This window comes from Mesocricetus auratus, unplaced genomic scaffold (genome assembly GCF_017639785.1).
Source record: "Mesocricetus auratus isolate SY011 unplaced genomic scaffold, BCM_Maur_2.0 Super-Scaffold_4256, whole genome shotgun sequence".
NCBI classification, from domain to species: Eukaryota; Metazoa; Chordata; class Mammalia; order Rodentia; family Cricetidae; genus Mesocricetus; species Mesocricetus auratus.
In genome coordinates, this window is record NW_024429182.1 from 20,737,417 (window position 1) to 20,764,972 (window position 27,556).

Consider the following 27,556-nt stretch of genomic DNA (forward strand, 5'->3'; position numbering starts at 1 on the left):
GTATAATACCTGTACCGGCTTGAGCCCAGGTTACATGTATTGAAAACCCAGCCTGGTTAACAGCACTACAGAATTCAGACAAACGACCAAAGTGTTCTCGGCCCACTCTCATCTGAAAGCCAGGTTGATGTGAAGGCCAAATGCAGCTGGCGTTTTGTGCAAAGTGCACAGCCAAACATTCGAAGTAAGACAAAGGATGACCATTATTGCCTTTCCCTGATTCACAGCCATCAATATGGAATCAGCTGACTTGTAGTTTAACGCAATCGCTCAAGCTTTATAGCATATTAAATCACTTAGGGAGATTCAATTTTAAGACTCCTGGGCTCAGACCATGCTCCACACCAATTAAATAGGAACGGTGGTTGCTACAAGTCCCAGGTGATTCTAATGAACAGTAATTTGGAGAACCAGCTTTATTAGTAAGTTAGAGACTAGGTGTCATTAGTCATGTTATATTATGTCCCTTTGGGACAGTTATTGAGGTAGAGTGATCTTGGGTTTATGGATTCCTTTTTACCCTGGACTCTTTGGAAAATGACAAGATTCTGGTTAGTCTAGAAGTGTGGTGTCTCCCCTTACGTGGCTTGCAAGCACCTTCTCACACCTTCTCATCTTAAGCACTTCTTAGTGATACGAATCCCCTCCGGGTAGTAACCAACAGAGAACATAAGTGAAGACAGTATCTACATGAACCTGAATTTCTCTGTATTTACCAGTGTTGTGGTTTGGATTCAGTAGCTGGTAGCAAGCAGCTCAGATAGTTGCTCTCTACCTTTTAAAAAGTCTGTGTGTGTGTGTGTGTGTGTGTGTGTGTGTATGAAATACATATTTCCATATATTTATTTATTTAGGTAGGGGTGGTGGCTCACACACTTAAACACACGTGTAGAGGCCAGAGGGCAACTTTCAGGAGTCACCTGTCCTTTGTCACACTTGGCAGCACATGCTGTCACCCACTGAGCCATCTCACCAGTCCAGGTCTCTCTACGCTTAACGAAATGATGCTCATACTTGACAAGGTGAGCTTCCAGCCTGAATGAGATGACCAGCTTTATCTTCAACTTCCCAATAGTTCCCATCAGTCACTGCCACTTTATAAAACATGCTTTGGCTGAGACTGCCATTTCCTCCCTGTCAGAAATCCAACCAGTATCCAGAAGTATTAATCTTGGTTAGACATCCTTTCCTACTGTACATACAGTGCCCCTGCCCCTCCTTATCTCTGACTGTGGTAAGGTGCTCTCTGGTGTTCCTCTGTCTTGTGTTTGGTTTCTCCTAAGCCACTTAAAGCCATTTCTCAAGTATCTGTTCTTGAACTCTGCTAATCTCATTGTGTCCCTTTTCCTTAAGGAGTAGCATGGACACTGGTGGTATTAATTGTTAATACTAGGCTACTAGCTTCCATGTTTTTATTTCTAACATACATCCAGGTGTTCACTCAGCTACCTCACTTAGGGATGTTATTAAGGGACATCAGATTCTGATTCTGTGCTCCAAGAAAAACTTGAGAAGGAGGCAGTATAATTATTGGTTCGGTTTGGATCTACTGGGACCAGGTCAGTCGGTAATATAAGAGTGGTAAAGTTGTCCAGGAAAAAGAATTCTCTGGAGCATTTAACAGCCTGCTTTTCTAGTTGATCTGAATGATACTTTAGGATCACTGCTGGGACCAACCTAGCCGCTGACACTATGGGATTTAGTTAGTTCAGGGGTTTCTAAGCAAAAGCACCATGGCAAATCCCAGCCCAAGTCTGTTTAATGCTAGGAAGAACCAACATGGAGGGCCTCTGGCAGGACAGGAGTTCAAAGCAGTGGGAATAAGACTTGGGGAACACAGATTATGTGCTCAAAGCCACCATTCTGAATAGCCTTGTGGAATCTGTTGCTGTCCTTTGGAGTTCATGGTACATGGGTATGTCAAGTAGTTTAAAAGACTAAAAGCAACTTCAAGCTTGTATTGATTTGGGAGTTTAAGATGAAATTCCATGCTGGGTTTGTGTTTAGAAACTGTCAGACGAGCTTTTGTGAAAAAGCTACTGCACAGTGTAGGAACAACAGAAAACACTCCTTCCCTAGTTGCCTGAAAAAGATAGACTCTGGACAACTCCTTGTCCGGAGCAAACTAGCTATTTCTCTGGAATTCATAAATAAACTTCGATTCCAAATTAGAATTCCCATATAGTAGATACACTTTTATGCTTAAATCTAATTATTTAAAATGTTTCATCATCTTTTATATAGAGAGTATGATTGCTGGGCCCACATGCAATTTTGTGAGAAAGTGCCAAATCACTTCTGTGCCCATCAGCAAGGAGTGCAGATTTTTGCTGCCTGATATCCTTGGCGGCATCTGTTAGCGACTTTCTGTTTTTAGCCTTTTGGACAGGTATGTTGATACTGTTTCGCTGTGGCTTTAACTTACTTTTCTTTCTGGCATGTTGCTAAGCATGTTTTCATGTGTCCATCTCCCGTCCACCTACCTTCTGGGGCACATCTGTCCAAACCCTTTGGCCACTTTTAAATCAAGCTACCTTTTAGCAGATTTCTAAGACACAGGCCTTCACTGAGTATACGGAATAACTATGTTCCTTCTACATCTTTTCCCAGTTAGTGAGAATTCTTGGTATTTGCAGGCACTCCCTCAGAGACCAATGGACACAAGTACAGTGACCACTTACCTGTGAAACTGCAGCTTTACTGGGGTGCTTGTAAATCCTTGCTTTTGCCTGAGAGATTTCATCTGTTTCCAAGTCTGTAGAATTCTGTGCAGAAGGGAGTGGTCTTTTGCCCTTTCTGCATGATACAGCCGTCTTGTATCACTGTGAGAATAATTGCAGACCAAGAGTGGGCAGCTAGGTTAGAACTGTCAGTCACTTGAAACACTGTTGGAGAACAGACTGGTCTGAACTGGTCTGCTCCACCTACTTGACCCACATCTGGAAGCTCTGTTTTAGAATGTGTTTCTTTTATCCACTGAAAACCCAGCAGAAATGGACTCGGCAGAGGTTTTTTAAATCACTAGTCAAAGGTGCTCTGCTAAAATGCAAGCTTTCTGGAAAAAGGGAAATCTCCTAGCTGAGGAGTCAGAGAGATCTCAAAGGAATGGACAGAAGATGCTAGAAGGAAGGGGCAGTAAAGAAAGGAAGGGGCTGGGAGCATTTTGGTGATGTTTCTTGCTATCTATGTGACACTTAGATCATTTCTGGTTGGTGCTCTACTATTCGTCACCAAACAGTGTAAACCAGCCAGTGCTTTTATTTGGTCTCATACAAGGGTGTCCTCCCATAAGATTTAAGTTCCATTTGGGAAGCCACTAATTTAGGAACAGTTCAGATATTTTCAGGTCTCAGAATCTCAAGAGATTTTGATGAGAAGAAATGTGGGGTTAACTCTGAATATGGTCATTCTAGGAAGGTTCTGGGGAAAGACTGTCGTTATTTAAAATACTTGAGGGTAGAGAAATGCCATTCACTATTGAACCTGTATCACTTCTGTGGTGGGTGGCTACTCTCAAAAGCCCTTTTATTAAGACATAAAAACACACCACCCACGACCATGGACCGTCATGTCCTAATCAACTTTAAAGGCTCCACCTCCAAATACTGTTGTCAACAACCATTTGGATACACCACTGGCAGCACTGTTAAATGCCTAGATCATGAGAATTCTAACTCAACTAAAAGACGGATACATAGTCTGTCTGTACCACTGGTAGGTGGTGGTGCCTCATGGGAGGAACTAGGTCACTTGCGTGTGACTTTAATGAATGCATCTCCCACCTAAGCCTTCCCCTTTCCTTTCCTCTCTTTCTGCTTCCTGTATGCATGCTATTAGGTCAGTATCCTCCTCTGACACATTCTCCCCCACCACAACGTCAAGCCTCCTCAGGTCTATCATATCCTTAGATGAGTGTCAGTCTAAGTAAGGACTCTTGGATCACCCAGGCTGTGGTTGTGTTTCACAGGCTCAGCTCTTTCCAAACTTTTATCTCCAAGTTCACTGACTTCTCTGTCTGCCCAAATCTGCTTTGAAACCAAGTCCTCAAGTGAGTTTCCTTTTCAGTTACTCTACTTTCCACCCTAGCCTTTCTCTTCGGGAATTCTGAAAAGTTTTTCATCAAGAGATCTTTCATCAGTAGATATTAAACCTACCAGGATTTTCTCATGGTAGCTCTATGAGATGTTTCTACACAAACACAGGTCTTAAGGAAAGACTGGCAACATTTTTGTAATCTCCTGAAGCATAGGAAGTACTATTTTTCAAATTTTATATATCCCAGAGCAAGCACAGCATGACATCTAACCTACTTAGTAAACATTTGACGAATGCAGGACTCACTCAAAACCTACCTTATCTGCCAGTAATAATCTTGTAATGATTCTCTGGTAAGCTGGCTTATTTCCGTTTTTTTTCTGGCTAGTTTGGTAGTCTCTGTCAGAGCTTTCAGCTACAACCAAGAAAAGAGGTTTTTGTTGTATTCCATATACATGGGACTGCCACTCTAACTCACTCACAGAGACCTAAGTCCAGATGTGTGCAACAGAATCACATGAGTATAAATTCTGTCCTGCCTTTCATAATTGTTTAGTAATTAAAGCAAGGTAAGACTAGATCAATATGTGAGTGGAAGAGACGGTCCTTACGCACATAACAGTCCATAAATATATGCAGCAGACTACAGTAAAGACACTTCTTCAAGTCAGTACAGAAATGGTAGTGGTAGCCCCAGGCTCACCTTCGGAGCTCATCAAGTTGGAGCTCGATTTTATCCATGGCACAGCTATAAGTTACACATAGAATAAAAGGCTAGAAGTTATGCACACATAATAACACATGGAAAAGTATCTATAATTTGATCTGTCAGATGCCAGACATGACCGGTTGCCCTTAAATGTTCCTTTTTCTTGGTTAAGAGAATAAGGATCGATTTATTAGACTGTAGACACATGTGACTAACAATGATCTCAAACAGCTTGTGTTATGTACAGAGCTATGGTGTATCAACAGTAAAGATGAAGCTGCTCTGTATATGTATTAGTAGACTACTCTTGCTACATTGGTTTTAAAGATGAGATACTTCTGGGCTTTCTAGCCCCGGCCCTCAAGAGGACTCCACCAACCAGGAACAAGTGCCGGGTGGTTGGGCACTGTCACGATGACTTTGGAAGCATGGTCCTGCCCAGCACGTTGATGGACTAAGCGGGACAAGGAGTCGCACACACAGGCCTTGGACAGTCCGTCCCACGCTCTGATGAGAAAACACGGGCCCACTCAGCACTTACGGTGCCAGGCAGACGGGCATTACTGTGGTGAGCAAGTGTACAGTGTGGTATGGGAGAGAGAGACAGACAGAACAGTTCATGTCCTGTGGACAGGGCCATGGAAGAGGTGAGACAGGCTGAGGTGGGTGGCTTAATTGCCACGCGGGGCTATGGTGATGTCTGGGCCTGAACCGCGCCTGGGGCCCATGTCTGGGTTCACGGCTCTGACGCAACCTCTATCTCTACTGATGTCCGAGGCTCTTGAGGAGAGGACTGTACAGAGTTGGCTCCGCCCCTCACTGTTTGTAGCACTAGGGAGAACTGCCCCTCCCCGGCTGAAGCACTCAGGAGAGAGGGTCCAATACCGCACCTGCGCAGCACAATAGAGCTGCCCCCCCCCAGGGTGTGTAAGCAGGAGAACTGGCCCCGCCCCTTGCTCATTGCTGCAAAGGGTGAACTATCACCCAGGTGGGGTGGAGAGGGTGGCAGGCTGACCAACCCTGCAACTACCCAGGCCCAGGACCAGGGTTACCGAGTTGGCCCAGTCCTACATCAACCCCATCCATGATCTGCAGGAGCACGTGAAGCGGCCTGACCCACAAACCCAAAGCTACAGGATCTCCACCACACAGGGCAACAACAGGATATCCAAGAGGAGTACCAGGGAGGGCTCAGCATCAATAGTATAGCAGGAACCAGACAATGACTCTTTGCAGTGAACACTTTCAAGCAAAGATATATGACTCACTGTGTCACACTACAGCTTCCATGACTAGATTTTTCCTATTTTTTTCTTTCTTTTCTTTTTTCCTCTTAATTTTTTTTAATTGGTGGGGGGATTGCAAGGGCAGAGGGCAGATGCGAAGGGACAGGGAAATGGATGGGATCAAGATGCATGATGTGAAACACAAAGAATAAATTAAAAGAAAGATTAAAACGAGATAAAAATTGTTAGGTACATCTTACAGAGCAGAGATCTGTGAATAAAATTACTCTCAAGTACCCGTATCAACTTCAGAATTAGTTCCTCTATGAATTAACACCACAACTATATTGCATTAAAACCTGGAACTTTTTGTATTCATAGGGACTATTCTCATGTTGCCCATCTATTTCCTCCTTCTATTAAACTCTCACACACTCAGTAACATATAATTCAAACAGATGAACCAAGTTCTAGAATTTCTGCACTAATATATAAGAGAGGGTTCTACTATCTATCCCAGGCAGATCTCAAACTGAAAACAACCTTCCTCAGTCTCCCGGAACTGGAATGACAGGTGTGTACCACCACAGCAGGCTATACTTGTATCTACAAGCAGGCATTCATTAAAGTACAGCTCATACACAACCTTTTGAGATGCCTGGTAGCTCTGCTCACGTTGTATGGTTAGTGAAATACTGTACTATTTAATTTCAAGCATACTCAGTTGAATGAAACCTACCATTATTTTTCTCTAAGAGAACATTAGTTAAACAAAATGCTTGGGTACCAAGAACCCAAAGAAGGTCTAGATGAGAGGCCACACAATAATCAATGGATACATCTCTGATGTTTCTTTAGAATGTATGATTCTCTTCATAACGTCTATAGATTACTGCTTTGATTAGCCCTCCTCAGAAGAAGACTGTTCAATTTCACAGGAGGTTCGAAAGTGCTGCTTATTTTTAATAATAAAAAAACCCCTGCTAAACTACAAGACTTAAAAGTGGTGTCTCTTAAAGCCATTTGTGGTGGGTTTGAAAGAAAATGTCCCCAAAGGGAGTCACTCTTTTAGGAGGTGTGGCTTTCTTGGAGTAGGTGTGGTCTTGTTGGAGGAAGTGTGTCACTGTGGAGATGGGCTTTGAGGTCTCATATATGCTCAAGCCACACTCAGTGTTTCAGACCACTTCCTGTTGCCTGTGAGTCAAGACATAAGAACTCTCAGCTCCCTCTCTAGTACCACGTTTGCCTTCATGCTGCCTTGCTTCCCACCATGACGATAATGAACTAAACCTCTGAATGGTAAGTGAGCCACCACAATTAAATAATTTCCTTTATAAGAGTTGCCACGGTCATGGTGTCTATTCACAGCAATAGAAACTCTTAACTAAGATACCACTGTAATTTCAAATGCTATTCTTGTATCATAGGGCCAATAGTAGCACTGACTCGTAGATGCTTTAACTGTGGCTAACGTCCAGTGAGGCAGGCTTGAGGCTGTCTCCTCAGCAAGTCAAACCTTCCAATTTGTTCTCAGATCACTGTTTTAGTGGGTCAAACCTTTAAGCACTAAGGGAGACCAATGTTCTCTGCTTACTGCTCTATTCCAAGAGCATCATGCTCCAGTATTAAGTGTTGGGCCCTAGAAGTCCCCTCACCTTCTCATAGAGCAGCTGAGTTAAACCCTGCTTCTGCCTGTCCTGGAAAGACTCACAGAGCTGGAGCAGCCTGGCACACAGGACTTGTTCTTGATTGAAGAGCGGGTGATGGCTGAACTGCAAGCCCACGATGTTAAGATCTAATTGGTACATTTCTCTTTGACCATCCATTCTGCTTCTAAAACAGCATTCCAGGTCGGATTTCACTGCCTTTTAAAGCAAAATATGTCCAAATTCATTTGATTCTGTTGCCTTTGAAACCACAAAACTTTTCCTTATAAAATAACGTACCAGGCATTTTTAAACTCCAGAGCTTCAGAACTATAAAGCCAGCAAGTGGCTCATCTTTGAAATTTACTTTAACTATTGATTTAATAAAATAGATTTATATTACATTTTTATTACAACACCTTATTTTAACACAGAATCTTAATCATCTTGCTGTAAATTATTGTCATCTATGTCATTAGTGTTTATGTGGATGCTGGACTTTCAATTTACAAGATCTAAAATAATGTTTTATAGGAACACCATTGCAAATTGTGTTACAACTTTTGCATTAAGAGTTTTGGCTTGCGAGTCAGAGTTACATGGAATTATCTATTAAAACATTATTTATAACTGAATATACTGGTAATCATCTGAAGAGTCCCTTGAAGAAACCCAGACTCTCTATGTGGTCTATGGACACCGCCCCACTCTCTACAAAAGACCATCTCCATTTGAATACTAGATTGCACCCCCATTTATAATTGTCTCAGTCTGGAGGTCTCAGATTATATGCAAAATAGTTCATCTATGTCTTAATCCACCATCTTCAATTTAAGCATATGTGTATACACATGTGTGGCTGACTTTTAGTGATGTTATTTGAGAGAAATGATGAGTTTCTTAGCATGTACATCTAATCTAATTCCCAGGACTGAATCCACCTCAGAAGGACAGCACTGAGGCTTCTCTCTGGCTCAATCTGGTACGAAGGGTCTACTGTTGGGGTTTGAATAGGGCTTTACCCCTCTGAAGCTCACACTGAAATTTGATTGCTAAAGTTATTTAAAAGTAGGAACAAGTAGGACTTTTAGGAGGTTATCAGTGCTCTTTTCACATGATTAGTAGCTGTATGTAATTGATGGTGTCTTAGTCTGCTTTCTATTGCCATAATAAAGACCATAGCCAGGAGCAACCTGGAGAGGAAAAGGTTTATTTGGCCCATGTGCCCTACAGAGTTGCCCACAGGCAGAGACTTGACCAGATATCTCCAGCTTGTGTCAAGTTGACAAAAATGTAACCAGGACAAATGAATTAACTGGTTCCCTCAAGAGTGGGCCATTAGCTGGTAAAGTTCATTTTGCCTGGTCTAGAATGTACCCCGCCTCTGCACTGTCTGGGGATTGCCAGCAAGGCCATTATCAGATGTAGTCCCTTGACCTTGTAGAAGAACCAGGACCTCAGTAAACATCTTTGATGTTTACACAGTCTGTGATACTGTTACTTAAACAGAAAACTGTCCGAGCCCATCCAGTCTGTGTCACTGCTGTCACACCTGCTGTTATGCTGGAATAAACGATGCCCCATCCCAAACTCGGTATGGCAGCCCGGATGCTCCCTAAGAACTAGAAGTCACTAGCATTATTCATAAACCTCTGACTCCCTACTTTTTCCTGAGTTAGTAACTCAGCCTTAGTGACTTCAAAGAGGAAGGAGAAAATCCATAAGAGCTTGTTTTTAGTTAAACATATCTGTTAAGTCCCTGACCTTTATACAATGGCCAATTCAAGTCTACCTAAGGAATTTATCATTTAATAGTATACTGGTAAGCTGGCCATTACCCTGAAAAACGCCAAGAAGACAACATGGTTTAGAACTATTAGATGACAAACTTGGAAATTCAAGTCAGAGAATCTTGTCTTGTTTAGCAAATGCAGCACCAGCTAAAATGCAGCACCAGCTAGCTGCAACACACACACTTGATTTTTATTTGTTCCAGTGGGGAGATATTAGCTTTTGCTTGGCCTTTTCTTACTCAATACTTACTGGCTATGATCCTCAGAAGCTAAAACAGAATAACGGAGCTGATGGAATTTCTAATAACAATCAGAGAATGTGAGTTTACACTGTAAGCAAAAACTAAAGGAGGGACTGACTATAGACTGCTCAGCTGTCACAGGGTAACGTGCTTTGTGAGTTTTCTGTAGCCAAAATGGTCAAATAGGTAGAGCATTGAGGAGGCAGATTTTAATTCAACAGCTGGAGATGACTAGCTCTGTGGGGCACAGGAATGAATTATCTTGGGAGATAGTAAGTTAGAACTTCCACTCCCAAGAACTCTGCATCTTGTATACAGTACCAAAGTCTATTCAACCAAAAAACCAAGGAATTACCCTTTCTGTTATTAACCACTGTTTTTTATCACTGTTCTGTTGTGTGAGGAGACACCATGACTATGGCAACTCTTATAAAAGAAAGTGTTTAATTAGGGCTTGCTTACAGTTTCAGAGGTTTAGCCCATTGTTAGCACAATGGGAGCATAGAGGCTGAGAGCTTAGTCATCAGGCGTGGCTCTATTTGAGAAAGACTAGGAGGTGTGGCCTTGTAGGAGGAAGAGTATCACTGGGGGTGGGCTTTGAGGTTTCAAAAATCCAAGCTGGCCAGGTCCAGTCTTTCTTTCTCCCTCCCCCTCCCCACTTTCCACTTCTTTCCCTCGTTCCATCTCTGTCTGTTTCTCTCTCTTTCTCTCTGTATTTCTATGCAGAAAAAGGTAGGCAAACTATTGCTGCACACAAACAGTAATTTTCTATGATTTCATTCATGTAAAAGAGACAAAACTAACAGAGAAGAGTAATGCGCAGTGCTGGGTGTTCTAGTGACGGTTCCCTTGAATACCATTCATTTTGTATTGTGGTTTTCGATACACATTTTATTTGAGTATTTCCCATCGTTAAATAGACCCCAGTAATCTTAAAGATCACTTACTATTTTATCCAAGGTTAGCTATTCTATGACTAGGCTTAGTATCCTTAGAAGGTAAAGCAAAACCATAAAAATTATAATTGATGTAACAAGAGCCATCACCCAAGCATTACAGACTCCTGTTGCTTACCTTCCTGGGTATAGTCTTTAGTGCTGGATTCAAAGATTCCTTGCTCATGCGGATCCTAAAATTCCAAGACTGTCTAATAGGTGATGGCAAGGACATTATTTCTCCACTTTCCTCAAACCAACGTTTTCCCTATCAGAAATATATACAAAATATAGCAACTGAATATTTCACTAAAAACAAATGTCGCATGTGAGCTGGTGCTGGTTTACCTCGATTAGTTGGGACACTTGCCTCCTGTAGGATGAGCAGGCGGTTTTCCATTTTGTTGCAGATCTTTTTACATGCCTTTGGCTTTTTCTTAACGTAGAATCCTTCGTCTTCTAAAATGCGAGGCATCATGCCTTTTGGCAGTTTAAGCTGGTTGGCCACTTAATGATAAAACTCAGATAATCACTTTAAAGTACCCTATAACATGGCACATTCGTGATTTGTGCATTTCAGAGAAGTGTATTACCTGGAGAACTACTTGGCACAAAAACAATTGCCTTCTGTTTTTTCATCTGTTCCTGATCATCCTCATATTCCGCAGCTTTCACTTCAAATAAATCCATTAAAATTACTTCTTCCACAAAATCCTCATCTTGGCCCTCAGCAACAGTTTGTAAACTACCACCAAATGCAGAGGGTTTGAAGTAACTATCACTTACTGATTTCTGTTGAATATGAAAAGTAAAAATCAGGCTGTGTGCTTCCCCCACCTCGCCCCGCCCCCCTCCCTCACCCCCCCCTTGTCCCGTCCCCGTGAACAGTATACAGACAAATGACACATTATGGAGCCATGCTGTGGCCTTCCGGTTCATCTAGCCCAGACCAAGTGCTAGCTGACACTATAATATATATATATGGTTGATTAAAAAAGTTTCGCTGACTATAGAGGAACTCAATTCAGGCTAATGTTATATAATATATAGATCACTGTTCACTTCTTCAGTGACTGTTGCTGAAACAGAAGAATAAGTTAGGTCCCTTCTGCCCTAAGGAAAAGGGTCAGACACACAAGACCAGTATGGACCTACAGGTATACAAGAACTACGTGGTCTTCAAACCTCCTCTGTTGCTGAATATTTGATCGCACTGTGACACCCTGAGACTGTTAATAAAGTTAATCTTGAATCAGGGGGTGGAGCCAGTGACTCGCTGACCTGAATTAGCCATAGAGAAGTCAGGAATACAGACAAAGAAGACAGACAGGAAGGAGTACGGAGGGACTTAGAGATTTTGAGTGCTTTCTTCGATCTGGGAAGCACGGAGAGGTCAGCTGGTCGCTCCTCCTCCAACATTTCTTTGATCTATCAGATTTTCACCGCAATACCTGACTCCTGAGCCTTTATTGGTAATAGAACAACTTAGATAAACACATTTTGACATCCAGTGCATAGCATGAGATCATACTGTGGCTTCTGAAGCCACCTCTGCTCCCTGCCTCCTCCACTGCTCAGGCAACTTCTCCTGCCCCCCATCCCTTACACCCTTCCCAGCTGTGATGCCCCCAGAGTCAGCCCCTCAGGTTGAAAAATGTACATTTAGGGTAAGTAATAAAATAGAACCACAGAATCACTTTCATTTTTGTTTGGTTTTTGAGACAGAGTCAGTCAGTCCATATGTTGCTCTGGCCAGTCCAGAACTCACTGTGTAGCCCATACTGACCTAAAATAAAACTCAAGATCCCCATGCTTTGGTCTCCCGACAGCTGCTATGAGCTTCATACCCATGCCAGTGCGAGCCAGCAGCCCTGACTCACTCAAGTCTTGTGACTAGAGACCCTTACCTGTTCTTTGATCAACACTAATGAATTTTTTGCAAGTGTTTTGGAGTTGGCAACTCAACTTTTTTTCTTTTTTAAAAAATTTATTTACTTATTTTTATTACATATACAGTGTTCTGTCTGCATATTTGTCTGCACACCAGAAGAGGGCGCCAGATCTCATTACAGATGGTTGTGAGCCACCATGTGGTTGCTGGGAATGGAACTCAGGACCTCTGGACGAGCAATCCAGTGCTCTTAACCTCTGAGCCATCTCTCCAGCCCCTTAACAACTTTTCTTTTCATTAATTATGAACTGGGTTTCAGGATGACATTTTTTAAATCACAGCTTTTGTTTTTCTCAAACCTTCTTTCTCACTCACTTCCCAGCATTAAAACGATGCGCAGCTTGTCACTCGGGCTTGTGTCAAGTCATTCTACTGCCACCCCCTCCCTATCCTTCTTATGAAATCACAGGCATAGTTTATATCTGGATATCTTTGAATTATACCTTAGGATTCAAATAAGGTATGATGCCAACAAGCGGAAGCAAGGTTTGGGGGATCTCCTCACAGGGGAGCCCCTTAAATATTCTTGCCACCAACTAGGGAGGGTTCTTGGCCCCAACTGGTGCTTCTGTGCCAATGTTCCTCTACACCACTGTGGGTATAGGCCAGGGTTCTCAATCCTGATGGCCAAGGACAGTGGCTCTCCAATGTGGCCCATGATGATGGCCCCTGACCTATGGGCATCTTTATGAGCCTGATAGAACCTGTCTTTGTTTTCAGTTTGGGTCAAGCTACGATCTTGACTCAATAAGCCCTACCTTCCCAGCTCTTTCTCACTTAGTCTAATCCAGCTGCTGTCCCAAACCATCACCTTCCTGGCCTTCCATATGCAGCTCACAGCAGAACATTCCTCGTGCTGTCAACTGCTGGGTGACTGGAGTCTAGGCTCAGGAGGTCCAAATGCAGATGGGCATAAGTTAGCACTGTGTGACAAAAGGAGATGCTGTCCCTGACTGTCTCAAAAGAACATCCTTCCCTGGCTGTGGAGTGATGAGCAGAACCCTCTGAGAGCATCCTCAGACTTCATGCTGGGTGTACAGATTAGGTTGGACCACCCACTTTTCTCTCAGCAGGAAGGGGCCACACTCAAGTTTGGCCTCCTGTGAAATAGATTTCCTCTCTAGTGGAGAGGGATAGTGGCTTCCATCAGGAGGATAGCTCTCCCAGATAACTCTAAATAGCATTAATCTCACCTGGACTCCAGCATGCCCAGCCAGGCCCAGGGCCCTCCCCTTTGCTTGGCTTCTTTCACACTTGGTCTGTGAGGAGGAATGTGCACCTGGCTCCTGTACTCTGCTGGGTGGGGTCAACAGAGACAGAAGTTTCCCCTTTCCCAGAAAATCCCACCCTTTAACCTCTATCTTAAGATGCTGGAAGGTCAGTTGTCTTAGTATTTAGGATCTTGGGAAGGACTGAAAAATATCTTCTTGATAGTCAAATATTCACTGAGTACCTAACATTCTCCAGGAAGAAAATAAGTAAACAAAAATATCTGTATGGTCAGTACTAAGACTTATGAAGAAAAACGAAGCAGAGTAAGGACACAGAGAATTGGGACTATTATTTTAGACATGACTTTCAGGCACAGTGTCTTCAATCATGTGTATTCAAGCTGACACCCAAAGGTAGTGAAGGCTACAACATGAATATAAGACAGGAGCTTTCAAGGTAGGTAAGTGAGTGTAAAGTCCCCAGGGCAAGAGGGGGCTGTAGGGGGGAACAAGTAGGGGTTGTTGATGCTGGGGTCAAGTAATGAAGGAGGAAGCCAGAGGAAATGAGACAAAGACCGAGTGCTGCTAAGTGGCCAGGTCTCACAGGCCTTGGAGAATGCTAAAAGGACTTTCCCCCTCTTTGTAAGTGCAATGAGACACTCTTGGAAAGGGTTAAGCAAAAGAATGGCCTTAGGTTGTAGGAGGATTGCCTCAGGACTTCGTGGTGCTTGTTCGTGGTGCAGCGGTGGAGAGCTCGGGCTTGGCAGTGGTCCAGGTGAGAGTTTATGGTGGTTTAAACCAGGGCAGCACCTGTGAAGGCAGAGACCAGGGGTCTGATGATGGGACAATCTGAAGGTAAGACTGACAGGTGTGAGGCCTAAGAGTAATACAGGATCCAGGTATGACACCAACGAGTTTGGCTGGAGAACAGGAAAGATGGAACCGGCACTTACTAGTTCTTTCTATGAACGAGTGCACTGTGTATATAGAGCCAGGGGTGGTGCATGAGCACAGAGAACACTGTGGGAAATGGTGACAAAAAATTTCTCAGGACAGAAGATTTCTGACGGTGTTCGTTTTTTTCCTTGTAGTTTCTGAATTAAGTTTTCGAGTAGTGTTTGTGTTTTATTTGTTCAAACTTTTAAAAATAAAGTTTTTATTGTAGTTTTGTGGGGTTTGTTTGTTTTGTTTTGGGGGAAAGGGCCTCAATACACAGATCAGACTGACCTCATCTCTCAAATGGTGGGATTACAGGCATACCCCATTATGAACAGACAAAGGTAAACATTTTTCATGGAAAAAAAACACACACTAACAAAAGCTGTAAAAGACCACAGCAGAACACACAGAAACAGATGGAAAGAACTGGAAGTGAGCAGGGAGGACCAAGAGGACCTTGGAAGGAGGAGGCAGGGGGTGCAGTAACAGAGACAGACACTGGCTTTGAGGGTTAGGAGCAGCGGGCTCTGGGTGGCAGGGCCCAGAGAAAACACAAAGGTTCTGAGGAACTGGAGGAAGTCACAGGGTCAGGACAAACAGTAAAAACACAGAGATGGATGAGGGGGCAGGGAAGAGGGGTGAGAACCAGAACTGGAGTGGGGTGTGGGGCAAGCACACAGCAACAACCCGCTGAGGAAAGTTCCAGAAAGAACAGGAAGACGTGAGAGAATGGAGGGGCTTGTGGCTGGCTGTGGAGGAACAAAACCTGTGAGGAGTAATGGAGACTACAATGTGAGGAAACACTTCTTAGCCAAGAAAAACAAAGGACACAAAAGTTCACAGGCTGTGGATCTGATACCTCACCCTTCCCTGCTCTGTGGATGCTCAACTCTCCTGCCTTACCTACAGATTATAAACAATAAAGCTTGTCTCACAGATTTGTGTGTGTGTGTGTGCGCACGTGTGTGTGTGTGTGTGTGTGTGTGTGTACACATGAGTGTCCAGGCAGAGAATTGCATCGGGTGTTGTTCCTTGATGCGCTCCATCTTTTTCTGAACTTGAGTCTCTAATTGGCTTGGAATTTGTCAAGTAGGCTAGACTGCTTTTCCAGGATCCTGCCTGTCTCTGCCTCTCCAGGGTCCTGCCTGTCTCTCTCTCTCTGGGTTACCAGTATTATATACATGCATACCATCTGCACCACACTTGGCTTTTTTACCTAGGTTCTGGAGATCAAGCACAGGTCCTCACATGTGCACAGCACGTGAGCTAGCTCCTCAACCCTCACATGTGAGCATCAAATAACACAATCCTTTTTGATAGCATAGTATATCACTGAGCATCAAGAAGCACTCAGTAAATGTTAGGTATTATAAAGAGCAGCTCAACCCCAAGAGAAAAGAAAAGCATAATAGTGAGAGTTTCATCTTCCAAGCCAGACATGAGGGTGCATGCCTACAAACTTAACACTCAGGAGGCTGAGTAGGAGGGTCAGGAGCTCCAGGCCAACCTGGGTTACAGGGAAAGATCCAGTCTCAAAATGAAACAAAATACAAACACACACATACACACAGAGGAATGTTGTGAGACATTTGGTTATACCATGTAAAGATTGTCACTGTGCTTGATTTAATAAAAACCTAAATGATAAACAGCTAGGCTGGAGGTATAGGCAGGACTTCCAGACAGAGAGAGCTCTGGGAATGAAAAAGGGGGAGTCACCAGCTGGATGCAGAGGAAGCTGGACATGTAGGAGGAGAAGTAAAAGCCATGGGCTACATGAAAGCATGTAGATTAATAGAAATGGGTTAATTTAAGTTTCAAGAGTTACTTAGAAGCAAGCCTAAGCCAAGGCTGAGCTTTCATAATTAATAAGAAATCTCCGTGTTGTTATTTGGGAGCTGGCTGACAAGACAGAGACAGACTTGTTACACACAGATTCACCTCCTGTCCAGCTCTTTCATCCTATGCTGGTTTAGTAAAAAGTGGGGGAGAGTAAGGCCGTAAGATGGAAAAACAACTCTTACCTGCTGTGCAGACCGGCTCACAGCTGAATCTTCTTCCCCACTCAGGATGAAAAATGAAAGACCTTCATCCAGCAAGACTTCAGTCTGGGGTTAAACAGCAGCAGAGGAATGTTTAATGTAATGGATACACGCACTGTCTGCACGCAAGGCAAGAAACACTTCCATAGGAGGACAGATGGCAGCTTAGTAGCAAACAGAGAACAACACAGCAGCTATTTTACCAGCTTGTATCACTTAGCTTTGATTCATAACTTGCCTTGTGTGCGTGCGCGCACACGTGTGTGTGTGTGTGTGTGTGTGTGTGTGTGTGTGTGTGTGTGTGTTTGCTGGTAACTATAGTAATAGAGCAAAGCCAAAATCTGCCTCTCTACCCTCTCACAATAACCTTAGTTAGATTATTTCACAATTTAATAAAAATGTTGCACTGGCTGAGTGTTCCCATTTTCAAGTGTCCTCATGAACACATGCTCACATTTACCCACGCGCATCCTATCCTACTCCCACAATATTGGGTGGCATATCCGTAGCTACAGACTCATTCATAGATAAGTCCTCTTTTGTCCATGCTGCAAATTCAGATTCTCTAAATACAAATCATACCACTTATTTCTCATGTATACATACTGCCTTAAGAGAAGGGTGGAAGGGACCCAAAAAAGGTCACATTAGAAATCAAAGAGTTTCGAAACACAAAAATGTGAAAATTTGCCTTATATTTTGTTTATATTTAGAGTTTAACTGTCATTTGCACATATAAACTCTCCCAGTGTTTCTGCTTATCATCAGCTTCCTGAATACATAAGCTTGTATTTGGTATGGAAACTCTTATTTTATTAATTTATTTTGTATATTTGTGTGTGCCTCCATGAGTGCTTATGTGAGCTTGTGTGTACCACATGTGTGAAGGGTCCTTGTGTTTTAAGATCTGAAGAGCTAACTGTCCCACATGTTTGTGGCAAAACTGCCAGCTCCCAGCACTGTCCTCCAGATCTCGGAACCCATTCATACCCAGACACTTAACTACTTCTTCTATATTCTTTTACTGGGAATGATGTGCACAACTTGCATGTGTGTCCTGTAAAAAGCAACCTGCAATTCATTTCTCTTTTATCTTTGTCTATAGGTGAAAAAGTAGAACTCTGTGTCTCGGACTCACAGATGAGACACCCATGGTAAGACATCCATGAGTCTGAGTAGCTAATGGGGAGAAGCGCATGTCCCATTTGGTAAGACATCCATGCGTCTGAGCAACTAACGGATAAACCAGAGGGAGCAAGACTTTTCTTTTAATGCAAAAAAGTAAAATTGTTTACTTTCAGTGAATTCATTTTTTTATGTTTATTGTTGCAGCAACTTAGCTTGTACTCTAACACAGCTACTACTCCAAATCTGAATCATTTCAAATACGTAATTGCACACAACCTCTAGCACCAGATCTCTAAGTTTGGGAGCATCTCTGCTGCTGTTCGAATAATCAACTGGCAGGTCCTTGGGCTGAACCCACAGTTTCTAGGTAAGAATTCTGTGTTGAGGCACACACCAGGGACACGAAGCTTAGCTTTCAGCCACGAACTGCCGGCTAACTCCTGACAAGGGACATTATAGGCACGGCCCCACTTTGCTGAATCGGATGCTTTCACTGCCTTGTTTATGTCTTTAGGAGGCCCATGATCGCTTTCCCTTCATGTTCCTCAGGTGCATCCCTAACAGCTTGCCGTCTGGAGTGGCCCACTTCAGGAGTTGTTTTCTGCTCAAGAAAACTCTGTAAAACTTTAAGTGCTTAAGTTTATCTTTTAATGACATCTTGTTATAATTTAGTAGGATAAGAAGTGCCAGGTGGGAATAGTGATTGCAAATGGGCACGGGGATCTTTCATGGGTCAATACAGATGCCTGAAACTGGATTGTGGTGTCAATCACACAGTTCTATAGTTTAGCTACAAGCCATTAAGTTGTATGCCAAACAGGACAAATTTTTGTTGTGTAAGATATACCTCCATAAAGACATTTTGTAAAGTACTTTTTAAAAAGTTATTCACCTTAGACCATTGGTGAATCTTTATATCAGTGAGCAGCTGAGCGGAGGACTTTTCACCTTGACTGATCTGAAACACAAAGTTTTACAGAAAATAAGCATAGAGCATGTAAGTCTTCTGTCCAAAATGAATAAAAGTAAAAATTCATCAATGATTTTCTTTTTTATTTTTATTTTTTATTTTTTTGGTTTTACGAAACAGGGTTTTTCTGTATTGTTTTGGAGGTTGTCGGTCCAGCTCAGCCTCGAACTCACAGAGAGCCACCTGCCTCTGCCTCCCGAGTGCTGGGATTAAAAGCATGTGCCACCACCGCCTGGCTATGATTTTCTTTTTTAAAGTATGTTTATGTATATATACATATAAACATTTATTTTTACCTGAAATATCATATATATGATTACTATGACCAGATGGACTTTTCCCGGTTTAGGTTTAATATCACAGGGGGTGTGTGTTGGTTGGTCATATGTTAACTTGACACAAGCTAATTGTTTGAAAGGAGGGAAACTCAATTGAGAAAATGCCTCCATAAGATCCAGCTGTAAGGCATTTTCTTAATTGGCGATTGATGGGAGAAGGCCCAGCAGACTGTGGGTGGTGCCATTCCTGGGATGGTGGTCCTGGGTTCTGGAAGAAAGCAGGTTGAGCAAGCCTTGAGGAGCAAGCCTGTAAGAAGCACCCTTCCATGACTCTGCATCAGCTCCTGCCTCCAGGTTCCCGCCCTGCTTGAGTTCCTGTCCTGACTTCCTTCAGTGATCAACACTGATGCAATGTGTAAGCCAAATAAACCCCTTCCCCTCCAACTTAGTTTTTGGTCAGGGTGTTTTGTCACAGCAATAAAAACCCTAACTAGGACAGGGTGTTAAGACAGAAAAGGAAAAGGAAAGAGAGGGAAAGAATTAGAAAACAAAGCAGACTAGAGGTTGAAGCCTTTTTAGAATTGAGCTATCTCGTCTTTCTTGACAATAAAACATGATTCATGTTCCACTTAAAGCAGTCATTCTGTAAACAGGAGAAAGCAATTAAGAGCATTACCTTAGCATTTTTTAGTTTTCCTCTTACTTTGTCTCTCAGTGTCTCTGTGATGTTTCGATTTTCCTCTGTATCTAAATCAAGACACCAATGTTACGAGAGTTCACATGATTGTATTGTAATTAACCAGACAAAAGTCTATGTGCATCTTTGCACCTATGTCTAACCAACAGGAAGAAAAGGCCAGTGTCCCACGAGCACTTAGAACCCTGCATCTCTTCCCCTTTCTCTCAGGGAACAGTTTATCTATGGCAAATTGTGTTTCTCTTGTAACTTTTTCTCAGTCCTTCATTATCTTCTCTTACTTCTTCCTCAGATATCAGCCAGAGTCTTTCCTGCATACAAGCAAAACATAAAAAGGCTCAAAGAACCTTTGCTGTTGTTTTCTTGTTAGAAAAAAAAATTCCTCGAGAACATTTCTGTTCCATATAGAATGCCCTGAGGCATGAGCCAATATTGAAGACACATTGTGTTGCTGCTGCTGCTGCTGTTATTAAACTGGAAGAATGGACTGAAAGGAAGTGTGTGTACTCCAAGCCATTTGTTACTTTCTGCCACTAATAGGATGTATTGAGCAAGTTCTGAATACAATTAAAAAAAGGAAGATGAATTGGTCATGCTCCCTTGCAGTTTGCTCTTTCCTCCCCCTCCTGTTGAGTACTTGTAAGTTGTGAGGTAGGAATAAGGAGCAGGAATAGAGCTAAGTCACAAGACGTCTTCTGCATCCACACATATTTAAGGTCTGACCCAGTCTCAGGCTCCGGTGAATCCTCTCCATATGCACAGTTAATGATGGAGAAAACGGAACATCATCAGTTTAACTTCTATGTAATTCCTTGAGCCCATTCCGTGTTATTAGGAAGCCCAGTTTATGTTTATACTCTAGAATGCTGAGGCTCTAGGATGGGAGTAATCATTTACATCTTTCAAAATAAAACCCAAGGATATGAGAGTTGTGGCACACTTATGGAGAACCTTTTGAGAGATGCCTGTCTGCTGTTTCTTCTGTACTGCTGTACGCTGCTTCTGACATCTGCGGGGAAAGTAGGGAAGGTTAGATGGCATTTGGTGCTTCTTATGTCAATCAGCCTTCCCAACATCATCTCCTGTAAGGTATCAATTCATATTCCTTGTCTACTCAGTATCAATTCATATTCCTTGTCTACTCAGTATCAATTCATATTCCTTGTCTACTCAGGTATCAGTTCATATTCCTTGTCTACTCAAACTTCAGTCTTTTTTAGTAACACGATTTCTTTATGTATGTAATATATATAAAAAAAACACCTTAAAATGACAAAATCTGACTGAGACTTGTTCTTTGTGTTTATGTACTACTGGCCTCGTGTTTCTTCTAGGAATGTCTGGTGAAATTATACATGTATAAAAGTACATTAAAAACCCAACATTACAGGCTGGGCAGTGGTGGCGCATGCCTTTAATCCCAGCACTCAGGAGGCAGAGGCAGGCGGATCTCTGTGAGTTCGAGGCTGGGCTGGACCGACAGCCTCCAAAGCAATACAGAGAAACCCTGTCTCGTAAAAACCAAAAACCAAAACACAAAACAAAAACAAAAAACAAACAAACAAAAAAACAACAACATTACAGCAGTATCGCTGCTTGAGGATTTCTCTGTAGTGTTTGACGATACACACACCCTCCTTCTGGAAATGGTGTTGCCTTCTATTCCTAACTATCTTCACCCCCGTATCTCCAGTGGCCACACTGTTCCCCACAGAAAGGCAAGTGTACTCAGGGCTTTGGGGGTGCACTCCATGGCCCCTCAAATACGTATCTTTCACTCTGACTTTCCTCCTTAACATCAAAAGCCATTCTGGCTGACTCCTGGTAGGAGGAACCGAATTCCATCATTAAAAGTTCAGTATGTTAAGATGAACATTTTTGGTTTCTCAAAGCTTGGTCTTATAAAGTAACTCTTTTTATATTCTGGTGGTATGGAGTATGAGTTTGTTCTAAACTTTAAATTTGAGGTGTATCATTATATATCTTGAAATTTATTGTATACTCTTGAAAAAACAGTGTGAAGCTGGAATGGGAAAAGTAAAAAGATACATGTTAGCTTCACAATTACATTAAAAACATGGATTCAGGGGCTGGTAGATAGCTCAGTGGGTGAAAGTGCCAGTCACCAATGCCAGCTACCTAAATTCTGTTCCTAGGAGCCACAGAGTAGAATGAAAGACCCAACTCCCACAAGTCATCCTCCAACCTCCACAGGTGCTCTATTGTATGTATATGTACACATAAACATACACACACAACAAACAAATGTAATAAAAAATTTAAGGATGGACTTTGTTGAAAATCAAAGCAGGTTATCAACATGATTGTGTTTTTTTAAAAAGTTAATATAACAAGAAATTAGTCAATGGACTTTACAGAAGAATTTCAAAATCTGCCAGTGATCCTTGTATCACAGTTAGAAGTTCTGAATAATGTCATCATGAGCCTATATGCCCCCTTCTCACTAACCACCAATGCCATCCTCAAAACAACTGAAGATGCCAAGGACAGTGACCCTGAAGTGACAGCAGAACACCGACCTTGAGAAGAGATTGGTAGAGGGAGACCTAGCTTTAATTTCCAACCTCTAGGCAGTGGTTCTCAACCTTTCTAACTCTGTAACCCTTTAATATAGTTCCTCATGTGGTGGTGACCCCCATCCATAAGATTATATTTGTTACTATTTCATAACTATAATTTTGCTACCGTTATGAATTGTAAATACCTGCATTTTCTGATGGTCTTAGGTGACTCCTGTGAATGGACCATTTGAACCCTCAAAGGGGTCAGGATCCACAGGTTGAGAACTCCTGCTCTAGGATATGACTAAGGAAGATTTACAGGGATAAAGACTTTTAAGTCAGAGAATTCCCAAATAAATAATATGGAAACAAGCCAAATGCAAAGATGGCTATCCGAGACAGCCCAGATCAGAGCAGAAATTAACAAAATGGAAACTAAAAGAACAACATCCAGAATCAATCACACAAGGAGTTCTTTGGAAAAAATAAATGGTTAATCTTGGGTGTCAACACGAAGGAATCTGAGATTAAGTAAGAGACACACCTGTTGGGCGGGTCTTGGAGTGGCACCTGCCAGCAGCAGCTGGAGTACAATGTAAGGCAGTCCACACTCACAGCTTTTGCTTTCTAGGCTTCTCTCCTTGCTGCTGTCACAGCTGCTACTACCCTTGGCTGACATCAAAACCCAGTCTCCTCAGTCTCCCAATGTGGACTCAGGACCCGGCTACAGACCCACACAACTGGAGCTGCCCATTATTTGAAAAAGGTGTCAAAATATACATTGCAAAAACAGACAACAGTTTCAACGAATGATGCTGGGAAAACTGTACATTTATTTGTGTACAGGAAGATCCACATCTCTTCTCTTGTGCAAAATCAACTCCAAGTGGATCACAGACCTTAGTGTAACTTTCAAACTGCTAGACAAACTGTTATGCCTTTCTAAGAAACGTGGACAAATATTTCAAGATGTAAGCATAGGCAAGGACTCTGAAAAGAAGATGATCACGGGAGTTGACAAATGGGATTGTGTGAAATGAACAAGCTGCTGTCCTGCAAAGAAAACAACTGGCTCGGGGAAAGAGATGGCTTAGAGGCTGTAAAGAACTGAAAAAAAATAAACATCAGTTCCCAATCATCCAGCTGAAAGAGGCTTAGTCCATGTGGAGGTCTGACATGGGGAAAGAGATGGCTTAGAGGCTGTAAAGAACTGAAAAATAAACTATCAGTTCCCAATCATCCAGCCGAAAGAGGCTTAGTCCCTGTGGAGGTCTGAAAGGAAATGGCGCCCAAAGTGCGTCACTGTGGGGGAAGGCTTTGAGGTCTCTTTTGCTCAAGCTTCCCTCAGTGATAGTCAACTTCCTGTGACCTCTGACTCACAATGTAGGACTCTCAGCTCCAGCACCGTGTCTGCCTGCATGCTGCCATGCTCCCCGTTCTGATGATGATGGACTGAACCTCTCAAACTGTAAGCTGCCACCCCAATTAAATGTTTTCTTCATAAGAGTTGCTGTGGTCATGGTGCCTCTCACCACAATAGAAACCCTAACTTAGGGCATTAAATAGCTCTCAAAAGAAGCTATGTAAGCGGCCAATCGATATTTGGAAAAGTACTCAAACTCTCAGCCACCAGGGAAATGTAAATTGAAGCTGGTGTGGGATTCTATCTCGTTTCTGTCAGAATAGTTACCATGAAGAGAAAAACATCAAATCCAGGCTGTGGGTATGTGAAGAAAGAGGAACCCGTATGCACTGTGGGAATCTAAACTGAGTTAGCCACTAGGGAATCAGTAATTAGTCTCTTCAAAAAGCAAAACCAAAACCAAAACAAAACGGAAGATGCAACAATAATACGACTCAGCTACACTATTTCTGGACATAGACCCAACTCAAGTCAACATAAAAGGCCATTTGCAGCCAGGCATGGTATGGTGGCACAAGCCTATAATCCCAACACTCATGAGGCAAAGGCAGGCAGATCACTGTGAATTTGGGGCTAGTCTTGTCTACAAAGTATGTTCCAGAACACCAGGGTGACAAAGAAAGACCCTGTTTCCAAACAAAACAAAACAAAACAAAAGCTAAAGACATTTGCACATTTATATTTATTGTTGTACTACTCATGACAGTTAAGAAATGGTCTCCAGTAGATGAACTCATAGGATGAATTCCCATCTCATGGGAGGAAACCGGGGATGCTTTCATATCCAAGTTGTTTACAAACTGTTTAAGGATCACAATGTATAACAAGAGACCACAAACACAGCTGAATGCAGATTTTAGGAAATCATACACCTCTTGGTAAAATGCTACAAAAATTTATTTTTTAAAAATCCCATTAATACTTCACCTTTTTAAAGATTTCTTCTCTTCTCTTTGAGATCTTTTTCATGATGACTCTTTTACTTTCGCTTTCTAAATATAAGAATGAGAAACCGTGTGATTAGGTTGAAAAGCATCGCAGGGGCTGGAGAGATGGCTCAGCAGTTAAGAGCACTGGCTGCTCTTCCAGAGGACCTGGGTTTGGTTTCCCAGCACCCTGTGGCAGCTCACAACCATCTGTAACTCCAGCCCCAGAGCATCCCGTTGCCCCTTCAGCCTCTCAGCAGTGCACACAGGGCATACATGCAAACAGTTCAGACACCTGGTCCACAAGGCATACATGCAAACAACATACACATACACATTACAAAACAGAAGGTGTGGCTGATGATGATCCACGCAGGCAGGTGGCAATTTCATTAGCAAAAGAGTTTGCCCCTTGCTTGCCATTTAGATACTCTTGGATGACGGGAGGGGAGAGAAGGCTCAGTGGTTAAGAGTGCTTCCAGCAACGCATTTTCCCCTGGGCTCTTACTGGACCTCATTTTAAATGCATCAATGTCCCCTCTTTCCCGCTTAGGACAGAGCAGTCCAGTGTGGCTTTCTCCTTACCTCAGTGAATCTACTGTCATACGACACAAAGGTTTTGAAAGTTGTTTCTTAAGTCACGTTCTTCCAGATTTCTTTGAGTTGAGTTAGGATGCTGTGCCAAAAATATTCCAGTGAAAATTAAAACAGTGGGCAGCATTCTGTCCAAATAAAAGTTCACTAAACATCTAGCATCCTTTTAGTAGCAGGGAACAGAAAAAGCAGAATTTAACAAAAGTATCCCACCAACCATATTCTATAAAAAGCATTGTGCCCCTCTGGTATTCTATCTGACATGTTCAAAAATTCTCATCTTTTCATTAACTGTGATTTGCTTTCCTGAATCAGTAAGAGGGAATCATGGCCCAGGCTCAGTCTGGTTATGCATGTCTAAAATCCTAGCATAGGAGAGGCTGAGGCAGGGGGATCAAAGGAACACATGGCATGAAAAGAACCCTTCTGAACTGGTGTCTTTAGAAACTTCAAAACTGTCTCCCTGTGCTCTCAAGCCCAAGTAGAGAGGGCAGCCTGCTCCCGCGTGACAAAGATTTCACCTCCATCCCTGTCTTCCCTCTCTGCTGCAGGGTTTGCGGAAAGCTGTGGTGGGCTGAAACAAATATGGAAGCAGGTGACATAAACTATCATATAGACTGAACGTTTGTATCTATTATATTCAAGGCAATGTAATTATGCTACCTGGAAACTGATCGGAAGAATTATCTAATTTACAGCGTAAAAAAGGTCACCAGGTCCAGCAAGTTGGTGGGAGTACTGTGCTGCTTATAGTCTAGCCTGAAGGGCCATCTCTGGGTCTATATTTAGTCACCTTCCCAGTCAGAAAGCCCTCAGACTACACTTGCCTCATACACGCTGAGGCAAGACTAGTCTTTATTTTTCCTGCTACCCCTTTCCCTTGAGTTTTGCAGTCTTTCTCGATGGACTGCATACTATGTTTCAAGTCTAATTCTCCCTCTACCCTCTTCTGGGGACTTTTTCCTGGCTACAGACCTTTTTTTTGGTCCTTACAATTTCTACCTTGGACGCTCATGTTTCTGTTGATTCTAAGGTGTTATCCTAATGCTTACCCCAGCAAAGAGTTCAACTCCAGCCGATCACCCTCCTCCACTCAGGAAATAGTTCTCTGTCCCCCAAGTTAATCCAAATTGCGCACTGACCTCAAAGCTGGGAAATGCTCAACCTTTCATTCCCAATGGGATGGTTGGCAGGTGGTGCGGTTCTGTGTTGTCCCAGGCCCAGGATTCCTCACAGAGCAAGGGACCATCGTGGGGATCTTAAGGGACAGCAGGACATTCTCCTGAAGGACACTGCTCTTTTGATGTGCCTGGGAAGTGAAGGCAGATCCTGAGCAGCCTCCAACGCCCACGCATGCGCGATGCGGTCCAGGTCTCAGGAAGTGTTCTGAGCGCTGGCTGCCCTTCCGGTCTCCAGATACCGGGTCTCAACTCCGCCTCCAGGCACGCGATCTCCCGGTGCACCTAGGCTGCTTCACAGCCTCAGTAACGTCAGCCTCTCTCGTGCCCCTCCTCGGTGGGGTAGGTTGAGAGCCATACCGTTGGCGCAGGTTGTCGGGACCTGAATATGACCTGTGCTGCAGCTCTCAATTCAAACGATTTGTTTTTATTTTCAGAGCTTGCACTTCATGTCACAAATGTAATATTTTTAAATCTTGGACTGGGTGCTGCAGAGATAGTTTAGTGGTTAAGAGCACGTACTGTTCTTGCAAAAGCCCCGAGCTCACAGCACCCAGTTGGGTGGCCCACAAGCACCTGTAACTCTGACTCCAGGGTGTCTGGTGCCCTCTTCTGGTGTCAGTAGCACCCGAATTAACACATACACATATCCCCCACACCCATACACACGTAATTAAAAATAAAATAAATCTAAGAAAAAAAATCTAAGAAGTCTTGGGCTCGGGAGATGGCTCAGTACATCAAACGCTTAGCGTGAGGCTAGTGAAGTTCGGGTTCCCAGAGCCCATGGAAAGTCAGCAAGTGTGGAGGAGGAGGCAGGGATGCGTGGGGCAAGCTCTGAGCTCCAGGAGACATCAGTACCTCAGTTAATAAAGAGAGAATGGAGGAAGACAACCGATGTGTAAGACCGTGGCTTCCCAAAGTGCACCTACACTGGAAGTGGTCCACTCGGGCAAAACATGAGTAAACAAATAAAATAGTATGCCTCCACCTAGAGCCTCTTTCCTCCCTGTTAAAACGATGACCTAAATAAGCCTTACAAAGGTGGGAATTTGATATTGGGGCTCAGCACAGTGGTGTGTGTCCCTTCATTCCAACATGACATTTTTAG

At 43.0% G+C, this 27,556-nt stretch overlaps 1 protein-coding gene across 1 annotated transcript in view; it reads right to left on the minus strand.

Moving 5' to 3' along the window:
• Cc2d2b (coiled-coil and C2 domain containing 2B) overlaps nt 1–26,663 on the minus strand; it is an 85,248-nt gene extending 58,585 nt beyond the window's left edge. The window contains exons 1-13 of the mRNA XM_040744676.1: nt 26,410–26,663; nt 25,259–25,349; nt 24,675–24,739; nt 20,754–20,811; nt 19,782–19,852; nt 18,750–18,815; nt 16,712–16,795; nt 11,180–11,378; nt 10,957–11,093; nt 10,726–10,854; nt 7,626–7,835; nt 4,353–4,450; nt 2,682–2,822 (exon numbers count right to left, since the gene is read on the minus strand). Of these exons, the coding sequence (XP_040600610.1) occupies nt 2,682–2,822; nt 4,353–4,450; nt 7,626–7,835; nt 10,726–10,854; nt 10,957–11,093; nt 11,180–11,378; nt 16,712–16,795; nt 18,750–18,815; nt 19,782–19,852; nt 20,754–20,811; nt 24,675–24,716 (1,235 nt within the window). The 5' untranslated portion in view covers nt 24,717–24,739; nt 25,259–25,349; nt 26,410–26,663. The remainder of the gene's footprint in view (nt 1–2,681; nt 2,823–4,352; nt 4,451–7,625; nt 7,836–10,725; nt 10,855–10,956; nt 11,094–11,179; nt 11,379–16,711; nt 16,796–18,749; nt 18,816–19,781; nt 19,853–20,753; nt 20,812–24,674; nt 24,740–25,258; nt 25,350–26,409) is intronic.
• Between the last annotated feature and the right edge of the window lie 893 nt (nt 26,664–27,556).